Raw genomic sequence first — 15,987 nt, 5'->3', positions numbered from 1 at the left:
AAAAAAAGATAGAGAAAAAAAATTCATACAAAAAATGTTCTTCGTTTGATGATGCATAAATTTTGTGGATAAACTAATTCCCCTAATCCCAATAGTTTATGAGATAATTGCTGTTGAAAGTTGACCGGATCATCAATTTTCCCCGTTATGCAGCGCGAAAATGTAAATATTTCATAAACTATTATGAGTAGCAAAAAATGTCACAAAACTTATCTGATGCAGCATTTCATGACAAATCTTTTTTATTTGAAACAATTTTTTCTATCTTCTTCGAGTTTTCGACAAAACGCATCGGAGTTCGCTCGGGCTGTGCACCCGCGCTAAAGTACCACTCGTTCCACTCTTGCCTCAAATATCTTTTCATCCGTAGTAGTTATCGAAAAAAGTAATATAACAAAAAATCCGTATTTTAAAATGACGAACAATTTTTGTTCGTCAACTTCTTTTGTATCTCCGACAGTTTTTGCAATATCTCCTTTTAAACAATTAAATTGTTATGAACAAATGGAAGGCACCTGCTTTGGCAAAAACGGACTTCATATTCAGAATCAGCACCTTCAAAAACATATAATCCAACTATAAAATCTTCTGGACTGGATAGTCTGTATGGACTATCTTCCAAAATCATTTCCGGAAGCGAAAAAAGAAATTAAAATTGCAATTAATTTCTTTGTTTTTCGCCTGTTTTTCATATTGGTAATCAGACACGTCATGCATCTATCTTCTCAACGACTGAGAAATTCCCCATCATTATCTCTACGCGTTCAAAATCATTACCAAAAGCGAAAAAAGAAATCAAAATTAGAATTTTGTTTTCTTCGTTTTTCGCTTTTTTTATGTCGGTAATCAGACACGTCATCCATGTACCCTCCCGTCGACTCACAAACTCCCCCAAGTGACCCTCATGATCCTCGATTCTCCCCCAAGTGACCCTCATGACCCTCGACTCACCCCCAACTGACCCTCGTGACGCTTCACTCTTCCCTCAACTGACCCTCGTGATGCTTGACTCTCCCCTAAGCGCCCCNCTGACCCTCGTGACGCTTCACTCTTCTCTCAACTGACCCTCGTGATGCTTGACTCTCCCCTAAGCGCCCCTCAAGACCCTCGACTCTCCCCCAAGTGACCCTCATGACCCTCGACNGTTTTCTTCGTTTTTCGCTTTTTTTATGTCGGTAATCAGACACGTCATCCATGTACCCTCCCGTCGACTCACAAACTCCCCCAAGTGACCCTCATGATCCTCGATTCTCCCCCAAGTGACCCTCATGACCCTCGACTCACCCCCAACTGACCCTCGTGACGCTTCACTCTTCCCTCAACTGACCCTCGTGATGCTTGACTCTCCCCTAAGCGCCCCTCAAGACCCTCGACTCTCCCCCAAGTGACCCTCATGACCCTCGACTGTCCCCCAAGTGACTCTCATGACCCTTGATTCTCCCCCAACGAACCCTCGTGACCCTCGACTCACCCCCAAGTGACCCTCGTAACGCTTCACTCTTCCCTCAAGTGACCCTCATGACCCTCGACTCTCCCCCCAAGTGACCCTCATGACCCTCGACTCTCCCCCAAGTGACCCTCATGACCCTCGACTCACCTCAAGTAACCCTCGTGATGCTCCACTCTCCTCTCAAGTGACCCTCGTGACGCTTCACTCTCCCCTCAAGTGACCCTCGTGACACTTGACTCTCCCCCAAGTGACCCTCATGACCCTCGACTCTTTTTTTCTTTGTTTTTCGCTTTTTTTCTCATGTCGATAATAAGACACGTTATCCATCGATCCTCCCATCGACTCACAAACTCCCCATCTTTATCGCCGCGCATCCAAAATGATTTCCAAATGCCAAAAAAAAAATTAAAATTGGAATTATCATGTTTTTTTTTTGTTTTTCGCTTTTTTCTCATATTGCTAATCAGACACGTCATCCATCTATCCTCCTAACGACTCAGAAACTCCCCATCATTATCGCCGCGCATCCAAAATCATTTCCAAAAGCAAAAAAAGAAATTAAAATTGGAATTATCTTTTTTTTCTCTTTGTTTTTCGCTTTTTTTCATGTCCGCATCTACCCTCCCATCAACTCACAAGCTGCCCATCTTTATCTCCATGCGTTCAAAATCAATCCTAAAAACGAAAAAAGAAATAAAAATTGGAATTATTATTTTTTTTCTTTGTTTTTCTTTTTTTTTCATGTCGGTAATCAGACACGTTATCGATCGATCCTCCCATCTACTCACAGACTCCCCATCTTTATCGCCGCACGTCCAAAATCGTTTCCAAAAGCCAAAAAAGAAATCAATATAGGGATTATTATTTTGTTTTCTTCGTTTTTTTGTTTTTTTTTTATGTCAGTATTCAGACACGTCATCCATCTATCAATTCATCAACTCACGAACTCCCCATCTTTATCGCTGCGCTTCCAAAATCATTCCCAAAAGCCAAAAAGGAAATTAACGTTAAAATTATTTCTTTTTTCTTTGTTTTTCATTTTTTTCCATGTCGGTAACCAGAAGCGTTATCCATCTATCCTCCCATCAACTCACAAACTCCCCATTTTATCCCCACGCTACCAAAATTATTTCCAAAAGCCGAAGAAAAAATAAAAATTAGGGTTTCGTGTTTACCATTCCTGTTTTTGAAAATGATTCTGAAAATGATAGATGGGTGAGAGGCTTAATAAAGCACATGAAAAGGATTTCCTGACGAAAAACTAAAGAATATAATTTATTGCATAATTCCCTTTCTTCATCGAAAATGATTAGGGTCGCGAGGGACCCCAATTAATAGACCTAATCGTAGTCATGAGAAAAACCCAAAAATAAAGGAAAGAAAATTCTTCGGTTTCGTGATTTTATCTTTTTGCAAATTAATTCGCGGTGCTAATGGGCTGGAAGGGGTGTGGTGGCTACGTATCGATGTACTACATAAAAAAAACGCGTTTTTTTTACAAAAAATATGAACCCTTTAAAAAAATATTTTTCGGCCCTGGAATAAGTAGTAACAGAATGTTTAAAAATAAAAAGTCAGACAAAGTTAAGAAATGAAAAACCAAAAAAAAATGGTCTGATCGAAAAACCGAAGGGGAACTTTCGATCCCAAATTTCATCCTCTACAATACCTTCCGAGGAAAGTGATCGGTTGCGGGACACCCTATATGGGACATTCTATGCTATTTCGATAAAAAAAAATGCGTGTATTTTCTTCACCACAATTTGCTATATCGTAAAGGAGCCCGCGATAAGCCAATTTCTGAAAAAAAGTGAAAAACAAATTTTTTTGAAAAAGTTATGGCAAGTCAAAATTTTAAAGCTGTTAAGAATGCCTTTCGAAAAACATTTTTAATTTTGAGAAATATGCGTGTTAGAGGAAAAATAGATCAGTAATTTTTTGTCAGAAAAGAAAGTCTTTTTCATAAAAAAAATATCTGGTTGAAAAAAAGTCAATTTTTATGGTTTTTTTAACAACAAAGTTAGTTGTTTAACAAAAAGCATGTCCTCCCACTTCCAAAATTCTGAAAAAGTTATGATGTGGCACAACTCTCCTAGGACCTCCAGTTTTTCTTTGTAAGGTTCATCCCAGAAGTTATCGAGTTATAAATTTTTTTATAAACAAAAAAGTGTACTTTTCCCCGCAAATCGGTTCATAGCATTATTCTATAATTTAGCAGATATGCACGTCATGGAGGTGTGAGCATTGTTTTTTTCGGAGAAATGTTGCTTGATTGCGATTGAACAATTAACAATAGAAAATATAAATAAATTTTCACATTTTATTATGAATAATTTTTTTTCGAAAAAAAATTTGCGGTGTCACAATACATTTCTTTAAGAAAGTATTGGATTGAACAGATACATTTTCGAAAGTTTTCCATTTTTATTTATTTATTAATTAGGAGCAAACCTATAGATAGATTTGCTCCTCTAGCAAATCTGGCGACCTGTAGCAAACCTATAGGTTTATCATAGAGGATTTCAATAAGGTTGCCATGGGCGCTCGCCATAGGGTTGTTATGGAGGATTCCTATCGGGTCGCTTTTTATGAAAGATTTCTATAGGGTTGCCGTAGACGGCTTGCCTTAGGGTTTTTTTTTATGGGGGCTTGGCATAATCTTATGCCGAGTCCCCATAGCAATCCCCCATGACAACCGTACAAGCAACACTATGGCAATCCTCCATAAAAACTCTATAGCAATCCTATGACAATCCTCCATGGCAACCCTATGGCAATCCCCCATGCCAACCTTACAGGCAACGCTATGGCAATCTGCCATGGCAAACCTATGGTAATCCTCCATGAAAACTCTATAGGCAACCCTATTACAATGCCCCGTAAAAACCCCATGGTAACCTTATAGGCAATGTTATGACAGTCCCCTATGGCAAACCTATGGTAATCCCCTATGGTAACGCTATGGCGATCCTCCAAGATAACAGGCAATGGCAATCCCCCAGATCGCCGGCCATGGTAACAATCTATGGTACTGGCTGTGGCCAATACTCTATGGCAATTCCATGGCGACGGCCATGGCCAATGCTCCATGGCAACGCTATGGCAATGCCATGGCAAGCGGCTAAAAGACCATGGCAATGGCCATGAGATCGCCATTGCAATGCCATGGCAAACTCATGGCAATGGCCATGGACTTTTTTGTACGTAGTGCTGTATAACCGCAATGCCAAAATGACTCCGGTATACCGTTTCATCCCACTATTTTACGATAGGATCCAAAGTATCTTGATTTTCCATTTCACCTCATTGTCTAATTAACCCCAATATTCCATTTTACTCCAGTGCTCAATTTACTCCGATATCCCGCTTTACCTCAGCCTAATTCATCCCGATACCATGTTACCTCGTATACCATTTTACTCCACTGCTTAATTTAGCCCGATATTCCAGTATCTTGATTTGCCCCGCTGTCTAACTTATCCCGCTGTCCTATTTTATCTCGCTGCACAAGTCACTCGCAATTCTTCCTATTTTACCCCACTGCCTAATCTATCCACTGTCTGTTCAGTCCTCTATTATTCAGTCTGTTTCACACCATTGCCCATTTCATTCTCCTTTTCCCGATCCTCTCCCCTCCATTCTCGCAATCCCGTATTGCCCCATTGTTCGCCTCTCATTAATTGCCCACATAAACTCGACAAAAAAATCATCTTAACACGAGCAGCTGCACAGCTCAGAAGATACCGGGACATTTTGCGATCACTGCGAGTATGCAGCAGCGAGTCAAGTTAGTAAAAGGATGGGTGAGCGATTTGGAACATGGACGAGAAAGCATCTTGAGAACCAATGAACTGATCCGTTTTTTTCCCATTTTCGTCTCATAGAAATGATAATATTAGTACTTTTTTAATCTTTCAATGGCTGATTTATACAAGGTGAATTCAATTAATCAATATTTAATTTTAATTGGGACAGATCACGACACGATAATAACATGAAATCTTGTCGATATCCGACACTTTTCGACCCTGTATCGACTAGTTTGGCAAATGGCAAATGGTATGGAGTGGTAATTCTCTATAATTTGCCATCAAAATAAGAAAAACGAAAAATTGGTCAAATACAAGGTTTCCATTCGGAAGCAAAAGATTAATAATAATAGGCTCGAAATCCTACTTGTTTTGCGACGATTTATAAGAAAATTTTCCGAATTATGCACGCACATACGGATGTACACAGAGACTTTTACTAAAACCATTGTATCTCAACGTTTCATAACATTCAAAAAAACAAAAAATTCCCTGAGGTAGGTAATTTTTTTTTAATTGCATAATATTCATACTTACAAGGTTGAGCAGGATAAGGGGTAGCTTGAGTACTTCTCTTTGCGAAAACTGGCGGATGTTCGCCAAATGTAACAATCATTACTTGGATTAAACCAAGCAAGTCTGAAGAATGCTGAAAAGTTTGAAAAACTGAGATTCACAAAAATTTATTTGTTGATATTGATCATGACGAGTAAGTTGAAAAATTCTTACAGGCACCCAATCGTGTAAATAAGGAAGATAAATTTTCCCATTGTGATCCACATACATACTGACTTTGATTGTCATATCTGCTGTTGGTCTTACATAGCACATCGGTGCATTGTTTGGGTGTGTATCCATCAGCCAAATACAGATAGGAATGTTGTACACGGAACCTAAGATATTAAGACAACAGGATGGACGAAAAAAAAAAGAATAATTAAATGGACGAAATTAATGTTGAACTGATTCTGTACCTTTAAACATAACTGGTATTGTTCCCTGAAGATTGAACAGCTCTTGACACGATCCATCATTAAAAACAAAGCTCTCACTGTTACCATGCAAACTCTTATACTCCTTCATCACATTTAGAATCTCCCTTCTTGTGACTTCAGGATTCTGATACTTCAAGAGACATTGTTTCAGCTTCGCCTCATCCATATGATTCATTTTTACCATTTAACCTTACAGACGTTACAAATGAAGTTTCGAAGATTGATGAAATTTTATTGGTTGCTCACTGAATTTTCAACTTTTTGAGTTATCAGTTTTAATAAGTTTGGATCGCTCGCAATCGAAGAAGTGTAAGAATAGAACCACAGTTGAGTGAAATTTTAAAAATTAAACAATTCACTACAAATCATTTATGTGCAAGTGGTTTTCCTTGGGGACAATCGATACTGGCATTGAGCAATCAGAATTAGAATTAAAAATGACAAAATTGTTGTGATGGTTTATCAGAGATTATAGGGAAGATCAGCAGGGCCAATGTAAAGTGTTCAACAGCAAAATTCGTAGCGGTGGCGCATGGACTACGATGGAGCGTACGGAACTGTTGGTATGGTAGGGCCCGAGTATAAATTTATCGATAACGGGAAGTGGGTTCTCAATACAGTTGCTCCTCGCATTTTGTAATAATTGTCAGGAATGTAAAATCGAACATATTATAATCAATTGTATAATGAATGAAGAATCTAATGATCTAAAAGTCTTTTCCTTCTTCGTGTATTCACCTGAAACCCGGCTTGAATTTTTTTTTCTACGGAATTGTTGCTACTGCGAAATAACTATCTATTTTAAAGAAATCCTCCGATTCTACTCTCAGCGTTAGATCTTAATCCTTCAAATATTATTTCATCGCGTCTAATGTCTTAGTAAAAGAATAAAGTATTTCAAATTCTGTAGAAAAAGGTTTTTTTTTTAGTGACAATGCAACTCGAACTGCTATTGGAGAATTGAATAACTACACACACGAAAAAAAATTAATAATAGAAAAACCTAGTGCTTTCTCTGAAAAGTTCTATTGCACTTCTTCTGGAACTTTATCAGAATTCTATTGGAATTTTATTAAAATTCTATTAAAAAAGGGTTTTTCTTTTTCCCGCAATATTCAATCAAATATCATTCAACTTCCCCATGCGTTTTTAATAGATATTTGTTTACCGAAAAATAGCTATAGATGTTGATTTCTGTACATAATTTATTCTGATAGAATCTTCTCTATGAAAATTTTTGGGTATGGACTTTCTAAGTTTTTTTTCTCAGAAGTGATATCAGAAACTGATAAAGAATGAAAACAGCGGAAAATACATAAAAAATTTAGGCACAAGGACTTCTATCAACTATCTGTTAACAAAATGACATGATAAAGTTGCAGAAACTTCTATAGAAATGGCGCAATAAACAAATAGAATTTTCCAATAGAATTTCTTAGAGAAAACGGGGTTTTTCCATGAAATTATTTCATGCATGCATGCACTTTATCAGTCGATATATGAACTATCATGCGATAGAAAAAGACACTATCGGAAAAATAGAAGCTGGGATATTTTACAGAAAATTGTGGGTCTTACGCATGAATCAATTCAATATAAAAACACTAGGCCATTCCATTGAAATACTCTCTATATAATTTATTTGGCTTAAATTTTCTACGTTTTTTTTTTGTTTGTTTTGCTTGAAGGGAAAAAAGACAAATTGAATGAAGAAAAACTTTGAAAATTCGAGCCGAGAAAATTCTATAGAAAATTTTCTATTGAACATTTCGAACACCAACAACTTGTAGAAAGTTCTATAGAAATCCATTAGAGTTGTCTAGCGACATCGCTAGGTTNTTCTATTGAATTTTTTCATACATGCTAGTTGACCTACATGCGCAACTAATGGGGATCGAAGAATAAATGTGTAGTTTTAGGATTAAAAATGATAGCGCTATTAATTATGTACATATTACATATGTTTTACTACTGAGAGATTTTCGGAGTAAACATGAGAAAGACTCTCATGTTTCTGGGAGGATTTTCCATCGAAAAAGGGTTTTTGATGTATCCTCTCGGATGTCGGTGTTATTACTGAGACAATTACACTTAGAAAGAATCAAATTTACGAATTCCAAGTGGGATTACTGAGTTCCAGAAGCCGTGGCCTATGTAATTTTTGTTCTACATACTTCTTCAATTATTAACCCTAGACTGGTCACCATGCGAGGGAATTGCCGCAACACGCAAAATTGAATTTGTCAATTGAAGTATCTGGAAAATTCTAGTATTTTTTTTCAAAATTGTACCCTTAATTCTGGGAGAAAAAAAATTTTTTCCAACAGGTGAACAATTTTTTCCCGTGTTAAATGAAATTGCCTGTTGCGCGACGTTGCTGGGAACTCGCTAAATGCGCCCGGGAAGTGTAGAGTGGATTCGGCAACGCTGGAGCCTAAATAACACAGCGGCACTTTCCAGCGAAGGTGACTAAAGTCGCATTTTCCCGTCAGGTGACCAGACTAGAGTTAAAGAAAAAACCTCCGTAGATAAGAATTGAAGAACACTGGATTATTCCCAACATCTGAAAAGTTTCTCTCCACCAATAATTGCATTTTGGAAGATTTCGATTTATCTCAATAACGGGGGCTTTGGGAGAAAAAGAAGGGTTTTTTCCCCGAGTCCTTAAAATTTTTCGCGGAAAAAAATTCTTTCGTGATTTTTTTCTAGACATATTTATTATTTGACACGTACGTCAAAAAATTCATAGAAAATCCCGGCGCTGTCGCTGGAAAACTCTATAGTTTTTCAGTGATTCTATTGAATAATTGTGCAGATTTTCTTTTTTTTTCACTATAGTAATGTTCGATTATATATATTTATTCCCCCCCTGAGTGAGAAAGGAATATATATCGCGCTCGCTCCCATTCATTGTCGTCTCCGTCGCGTTGGCACGTGCCCGTCCTCCGCCAAACTTAACGAGTGCGAGTGAGAAAGAAAATGGAGAAGAAGGAGAGAGAAAACATTCCAACTCGTTTGAACGGTTGGAACGTTTTCGTTGTTCTCCAGCGATCTATACATAATGGGATTAATTCAATAATAATAGATTAATGAATAAAATTTTTCGCAGATTATTGCGAGATTTAGATGAATGGTTTGCCTTCTTCAGTGACCATAAAAAATTGTCTCCAATCGACAATATCTCCCGATGGAATGGATCAAGTATCAATTTGAATCTTTAAAAAATTAATTGAGAGTGAAAAAAAATCAGGGAATTCCACTCTGCCATTATGGAGTTATTGACGAGTGAAGTTTATTCACTGCACTCTGACATTTCTCTATTGTCTGTATTTACCGAGAAAAAAAGAACGTTGTTCCTAGGAATCGATCTGTCTTTTTTAGGCAGCTGCATTTCTGAAATGCAATGAGCAAGCAATGTTAAAATTAAGTCATTTTGTAAAAAATTTCCAGTGACATGATCCTGAAAATCAAAGGAAAGTCTTGAATTCAGGAATGATGTCTGTAGGTTTCAGTAATATTTTCGCGGAAATTCCGGGAACACTTATTGGGAATTTTTATCGCGTTGCCGTAATACGGAAATTTCAAGGAATTTCGTCATTGCAAATTAAAAATTTCTATAAATTTCAGTCCAATTATATGTGTACGTCCACGTGAAAAGGGCCCATTTTGTCGCATCTAATTTCCGAGATATTCATATTTTTCTCTCCACTCCATTTATCCCAATGTTAAATTGATTTTTTGATCTTCTATACAGACGTCACACGGAGAAAAATAAATCGGTAAAAGTCTTGCGATCGCAAGGAGTTTCCCGAAGATCTCCATTTTTCATGCACGAAGAACGATGAAGCTTTTTAGAATCTTCGGGAAATTCTATCCTATCCTACTCAAGTAGGAGCGGAGGAATGAATTTTGTACAGCGCGGAGTAACCCCGAACGGCTCTCCGGAGGGACTCCTCCGATTGGAAAATTCAGTTCTCCCCCCCTAATTACGATGAAAGAATGAAAGCAATATCTATCGATGGAGAATTATATTCTGAATAAATTACAGCGGTTTCATTGCTTAATCTCTATTAGGAGAGGAGGAATGAATTTTCAAAGCGTGCAGTAACTCCGGACAAGTTCTTATTCAAAAATGAATTTCTCCCCTCCATAATTGAGATGAAGGAATGAAACTAAAACCTACCGATCGAGAATTTTATTGTTAATGAATGACATCGGTTTCATTTCTTAATCTCAGGAGCGGAGAAATGAATTTTCAAAAGCGCGGCGTAACCCCGAACGGTTCTCCGGCGTCGAGTGAGCGTGGAGGGGCTCCCCGATTGGAAAATTCATTTCTCCCCCCCTAATTGAGAGAAAGGAATGAAACCAATGCCGATCGATCGAGAATTAAATTGAATTGAATTGAATCTCAAGTAGGAGCGGAGGAATGAATTTTCGAACGCGCGGAGTAACTCCCGAACGGCTCTCCGGCGAGTGGCGAGGGCTCCTCCGATTGGAAGATTCAGTTCCTCCCCCCTCCCTAATTAGTGAAAGGGAATGAAAGCAAATCTATCGATGAGAATTAATATTCTAATAAATACAGCGGTTTCATTGCTTAATCTCTATTAGAGAGAGGAGGAATGAATTTTCAACAGCGCAGTAACTCTGGACAAGTTCTTTCATTCGAAAAATTAATTTCTCCCCTCCTAATTGAGATGAAGGAATGAAACTAAAACCTACCGATCGAGAATTTATTTTAATAAATGCACATCGGTTTCATTTCTTAATCTCAGTGGAGCGAGAGGAATGAATTTTCAAAAGCGCGGCGTAACCCCGAACGGATTCTCTGGCGTCGAGTGAGCTCGGAGGGGCTCCCCGATTGGAAAATTCATTTCTCCCCCCCCCCCTAATTGTGATGAAGGAATGAAACTAAAGCTTACCGATCGAGAATTGTATTTTTAATAAATGACATCGGTTTCATTTCTTAATCTCTGTTAGAAGCGGAGGAATGAATTTTCAAAAGCGCGGAGAAACTCCGAACGGCTTTCCGACGTCGAGTGAGCTCGGAGGGACTCCTCCAATTGGAAAATTCATTTCTCCCACCCTAATTGAGATGAAGGATTGAAGCTGATGCCGATCGATGGAGAATTAAATTCTCAATAAATGACAACGGTTTCATCTCTTAATTTCAAGTAGGAGCGGAGGAATGAATTTTCATACAGCGCAGTAACTCTGGACAAGTTCTTCTCATTCAAAAATTAATTTCTCCCCTCCCTAATTGAGATGAAGTACTGAAACCAAAGCCTACCGATCGAGAATTGTATTGTTAATAAATAACATCGGTTTCATTTCTTACTCTCAGTTAGGAGCGGAGAAATGAATTTTTAAAAGCGCGGCGTAACCCCGAAAGTTTCTCCAGCGTCGAGTGAGCCTGGAGGGGCTTCCCTGAATGGAAGATTCATTTCTCCCCTTCTCCCCCTAATTGTGAAGAAGGAATGAAAGCAACAGCTGTAGTAGAGTAGCAGGGGGGTTCTGGACCAGTTTGACCCTTGTGACCCTTATGACCCTTGAGACCCTAACGTCGCGGATGGTTCTAGAAGGATGACATCATCGATGAGTCATAGGGGTGAGTCATTGGTGAGTCATTGGGGATGACCTATCGATGAGTCATGGGGGATGACGTAATCGATGAGTCATCATTTTCCATGAGGGAAAAGATGAGTCATCAATGATATCACTATTTCTAGAACGTTCTAGATCGTTCTAGAGTGCTCTAGAAACTTTTGAATACGACATCATCATCATCATCATGATAGGTTATGTTATAGGTGACGTTGTTACTCTATAAAGCGAATCGCTCGCTCACGATTCATCACTTGAACTTTTCAGAGGGTACTGTGTTGAGCACTTTCCAATCTTATTTGGCAACATTTGCCAACATTTGACAACATTTGCAAATATTCTGTAAACATTTGCAAACATTTGACAACATTTGCAAACATTTTGCAAATATTTGACAATATTTGCAAACATTTGGCAACATTTGCAAACATTCTGCAAATATTTGACGATATTTGCAAACATTCTGCAAACATTTGCAAACATTTGACAATGTTTACAAACATTTTGCAAACATTTGACAACATTTGTAAACATTTGACAACATTTGACAACGTTTGCAAACATTTGTCAACATTCTGCAAACATTTGCAAATATTGGACAACATTTACAAACATATGCAAACACGTGCAAATATGTGAAAGCAATGGTCGAATATTTTCAAGATGAATGATATGGGTGAGTCACCCAGACTGATAACTCATCGATGTGCGAAGTGGGGGTTTCCCGTAAGTCCTGCTGAGACTTGTACATTCGAGTAGGATGACGTTATCGCAGTGGGGTAACGTATAAATTATACATGATAGAAGGAAATAATTTGTAAAATAACTTTTTTGAAATAATCACAATATAGTTTTCGTCTTCTTCGCATATTCGATGGATATTATCATAAGGAATATTTTGATACCAAAAAACCTCTATACGTCTTACAATCAATGTTTTTAAAAAGTTTTTGAAATGTTTTTTCATGTTTTCAAATGTTTGTCAATGTTCAAAAATGTTTTTCAAATGTTTTCAAATGTTTAGAAATATTTTGAAAATGTTTTTCAGCTGCATGCAAATGGTTTTTAATGTTCTTAAATATTGGTTCCGAATGGAAACATTGTAATCATTTAAATTCAAGTTGTCGATTTTTCTTGATATATTGAACCATTATGATTCAAAAAGTCCAAAAGTGCTATTTTTAAACCATATCCGTACGTATGTATGTATGTGTATACGTATGTAAACAAATTTTGCTTCGATTCTTCGCTAATGAATCGATTGCATTGAATCTTTTTTTCTTTCCAATGTAGGTATTCTTGAGCCCTAATCACCATCAATTAAAATTCAATTCATTCATTACTTTTTAAAATTTTTGAATTTTTTCAAATATTTTTTTTCACGATAACTAAAAAAAAAAATTTTCAATTAATTGAATGATCGCTTAAAAAATTCGTTTGGATACGCTTTTGACCGAATTCGAAGATGAAGGCGATATCAATAATCGTTATATATTTGCAAGTTTGCAAATATTCTGTAATTTCTGAAAATCAGGATTCTGAGGATACCTTTGGACATCATGCTTCATTTTAATTCAATTATAGCTTAAAATACTTGTTTTAATGCAATCAATTCGACGTTAAAAGATGATTATAATAGCTTTATTAGTTTATTTGATAGTTTGTGATGATTGTTGAACATTTCCAATTTTCCATGTTTTCTATTATTATTTCCCATGAATTTGTCTGAAAGTTAGCTTCCTGATGGTTTCTTTAAATGTAATGTTTCAAATTCATTCAAATATGTATAAACATTAAATCAAACAATCAAACATTCCCATTCCCATTCATTGTTGAATTAGAATGTTTGATTTGATTAAATGTTTCTATTAACATTTTATCAAAGAGCTGAGGTAGGGAGGGAGAGAGAACCCTAAAAAAGTCAACTTTCAGAAAAATTAATGGAAAATAATAATTAAAAACATGGAAAATTGGAAATGTTCAACAATCATCACAAACTATCAAATAAACTAATAAAGCTATTATAATCATCTTTTAACGTCGAATTGATTGCATTAAAACAAGTATTTTAAGCTATAATTGAATTAAAATGAAGCATGATGGCCAAAGGTATCCCCAGATTCCTGATTTTCAGAAATTACAAAACATTTGCAAACTTGCAAATATATAACGATTATTGATATCGCCTTCATCTTTGAACTCGGTCAAAAGCGTATCCAAACAAATTTTTTAAAGCGATCATTCAATTAATTGAAAATATTTTTTTTTAGTTATCGTGAAAAAAAATATTTGAAAAAATTCAAAATTTTTTAAAAGTAATGAATGATTTGAATTTTAATTGATGGCGATTAATAGGGCTCAAGAATACCTACATTGGAGGGAAAAAAAGATTCAATGCAATCGATTCATTAGCGAAGAATCGAAGAAAAATTTGTTTACATACGTATACACATATATACATACGTACGGATATGGTTTAAAAATTGCACTTTTGGACTTTCTGAATCATAATGGTTCAATATATCGAGAAAAATCGACAACTTGAATTTAAATGATTACAATGTTTCCATTCGGAACCAATATTTAAGAACATTAAAAACCATTTACATGCAGCTGAAAAACATTTTCAAAATATTTCTAAACATTTGAAAACATTTGAAAAACATTTTTGAACATTGGCAAACATTTTAAAACATGAAAAAACATTTCAAAAACTTTTTAAAAACATCGATTGTAAGACGTATAGAGGTTTTTTGGTGTCAAAATATTCCTTATGATAATATCCGTCGAATATGCGAAGAAGACGAAAACAATATTGTGATTATTTCGAAAAAGTTATTTTGCAAATTATTTCCTTCTATCATGTATAATTTATTGTTTATCATTCTATTAAATTGAATAAGATTCATTTTCAACTCATTTTGTCAGATTTTCAACTTCCCTGGCGATCCAGCTAAGGAGCGACGGTGTATAGCGTCGTTGTTCCGTCGTTGATTTTAATTGTCGATTTTGGGGCTAGAAAAGAGGGAATAACCCCTAAAAACATTATAAAAGTTGATATATGAGGTATTTATTCATATTGGTACCGTTAATTGCATTGTTATTTATCAATTGTATGAAATAATTTTTAGTGTTAAGAATGATGATACCCAAGTAGCAAACATTGCGAAAAATATCTGAAAGTATACCAAAAGGACTGACTAATGTCCGTCCAAAAAGTATCTTGCAGTCATACGATAACTTTTAGTTAACTTCTAGGTAACTTCTAGACACAAGTTACCTTTTTGGACAGACATTAGACAGCCTTTTTGGTATACTTGCAGATACCCTCCAGAACTGTGTTGCTTGGGGAGAAGCTTGTAGGAGGAATGCCGCGAGATGGCGGTAGCGTCAATTTCCCGCTCGGATCGGTAAAGTCGACAGTACCCAAGCAACACAGTTCTGGCAGAGATTATAAAGGAGATTGCTAGCGCCGCTAGCGCCTATGGAAACGCTTCAACCGCAAAATTTCGTAGCGGTGGCGCAGAACTAATTTTGAGTACGTACCTGTAAGTAAAACAGGGAGCGTGTGAGAGCGTCGATAACGGCGCAGAGGGGGGGGGGGGAACGCGTATGAGGGAATCGGAGGGCTCCGAGCGGTGATGTTCGCTGTCGAGTAGGTGAGGGAAACCTACCGCAGTTCGAAACGCCGACGGGCGGCGGAATCCTGCCCTTAATATAACAATCAATTTCTCCTTCCCTAATGAGGACGAAGGGATGAAACGGTTGCCAATCGATTGAAAATTGAATCCTCAACTGATTGCGATCTGTTTTATCCCTTCATCTGAATTAGAGGGGCAGAAACGAATATTTATGGATCCAGTGAGTCCCCAAACGGCTCTCACCATTGAAAAATCCATTTCTCCTCCCCCAGCAGAGATTAAGGGATGAAACTGGTGACAATCGATTGAGAATTGGATCCTCAACCGATTGCAGTCGTTTCATGCCTTCATCTCAATTAGGGGAGGAGTGATGAATATTTGAAGTATGGAGTGAGTCCCTAAACGGCTGCTCCCATTGAAAAATCCATTTCTCCTCCCCCAGCAGAGATTAAGGGATGAAACTGGTGACAATCGATTGAGAATTGGATCCT

At 37.0% G+C, this 15,987-nt stretch overlaps 1 protein-coding gene across 1 annotated transcript in view; it reads right to left on the bottom strand.

Annotated features, from left to right (window-relative positions):
* The window catches only part of LOC107044535 (tumor susceptibility gene 101 protein), a 92,218-nt gene extending 85,505 nt beyond the window's left edge, over positions 1 to 6,713 (bottom strand). The window contains exons 1-3 of the mRNA XM_015266451.2: positions 6,234 to 6,713; positions 5,989 to 6,152; positions 5,797 to 5,908 (exon numbers count right to left, since the gene is read on the bottom strand). Of these exons, the coding sequence (XP_015121937.1) occupies positions 5,797 to 5,908; positions 5,989 to 6,152; positions 6,234 to 6,438 (481 nt within the window). The 5' untranslated portion in view covers positions 6,439 to 6,713. The remainder of the gene's footprint in view (positions 1 to 5,796; positions 5,909 to 5,988; positions 6,153 to 6,233) is intronic.
* Between the last annotated feature and the right edge of the window lie 9,274 nt (positions 6,714 to 15,987).

The sequence above is a fragment of the Diachasma alloeum genome, unplaced genomic scaffold (assembly GCF_001412515.2).
Source record: "Diachasma alloeum isolate Michigan unplaced genomic scaffold, Dall2.0 Dall_scaffold_00758, whole genome shotgun sequence".
In the NCBI taxonomy this organism is placed as follows: domain Eukaryota; kingdom Metazoa; phylum Arthropoda; class Insecta; order Hymenoptera; family Braconidae; genus Diachasma; species Diachasma alloeum.
Note: the sequence above shows the minus strand (reverse complement) of the source record. Positions and strands in the feature narration are given on the sequence as shown.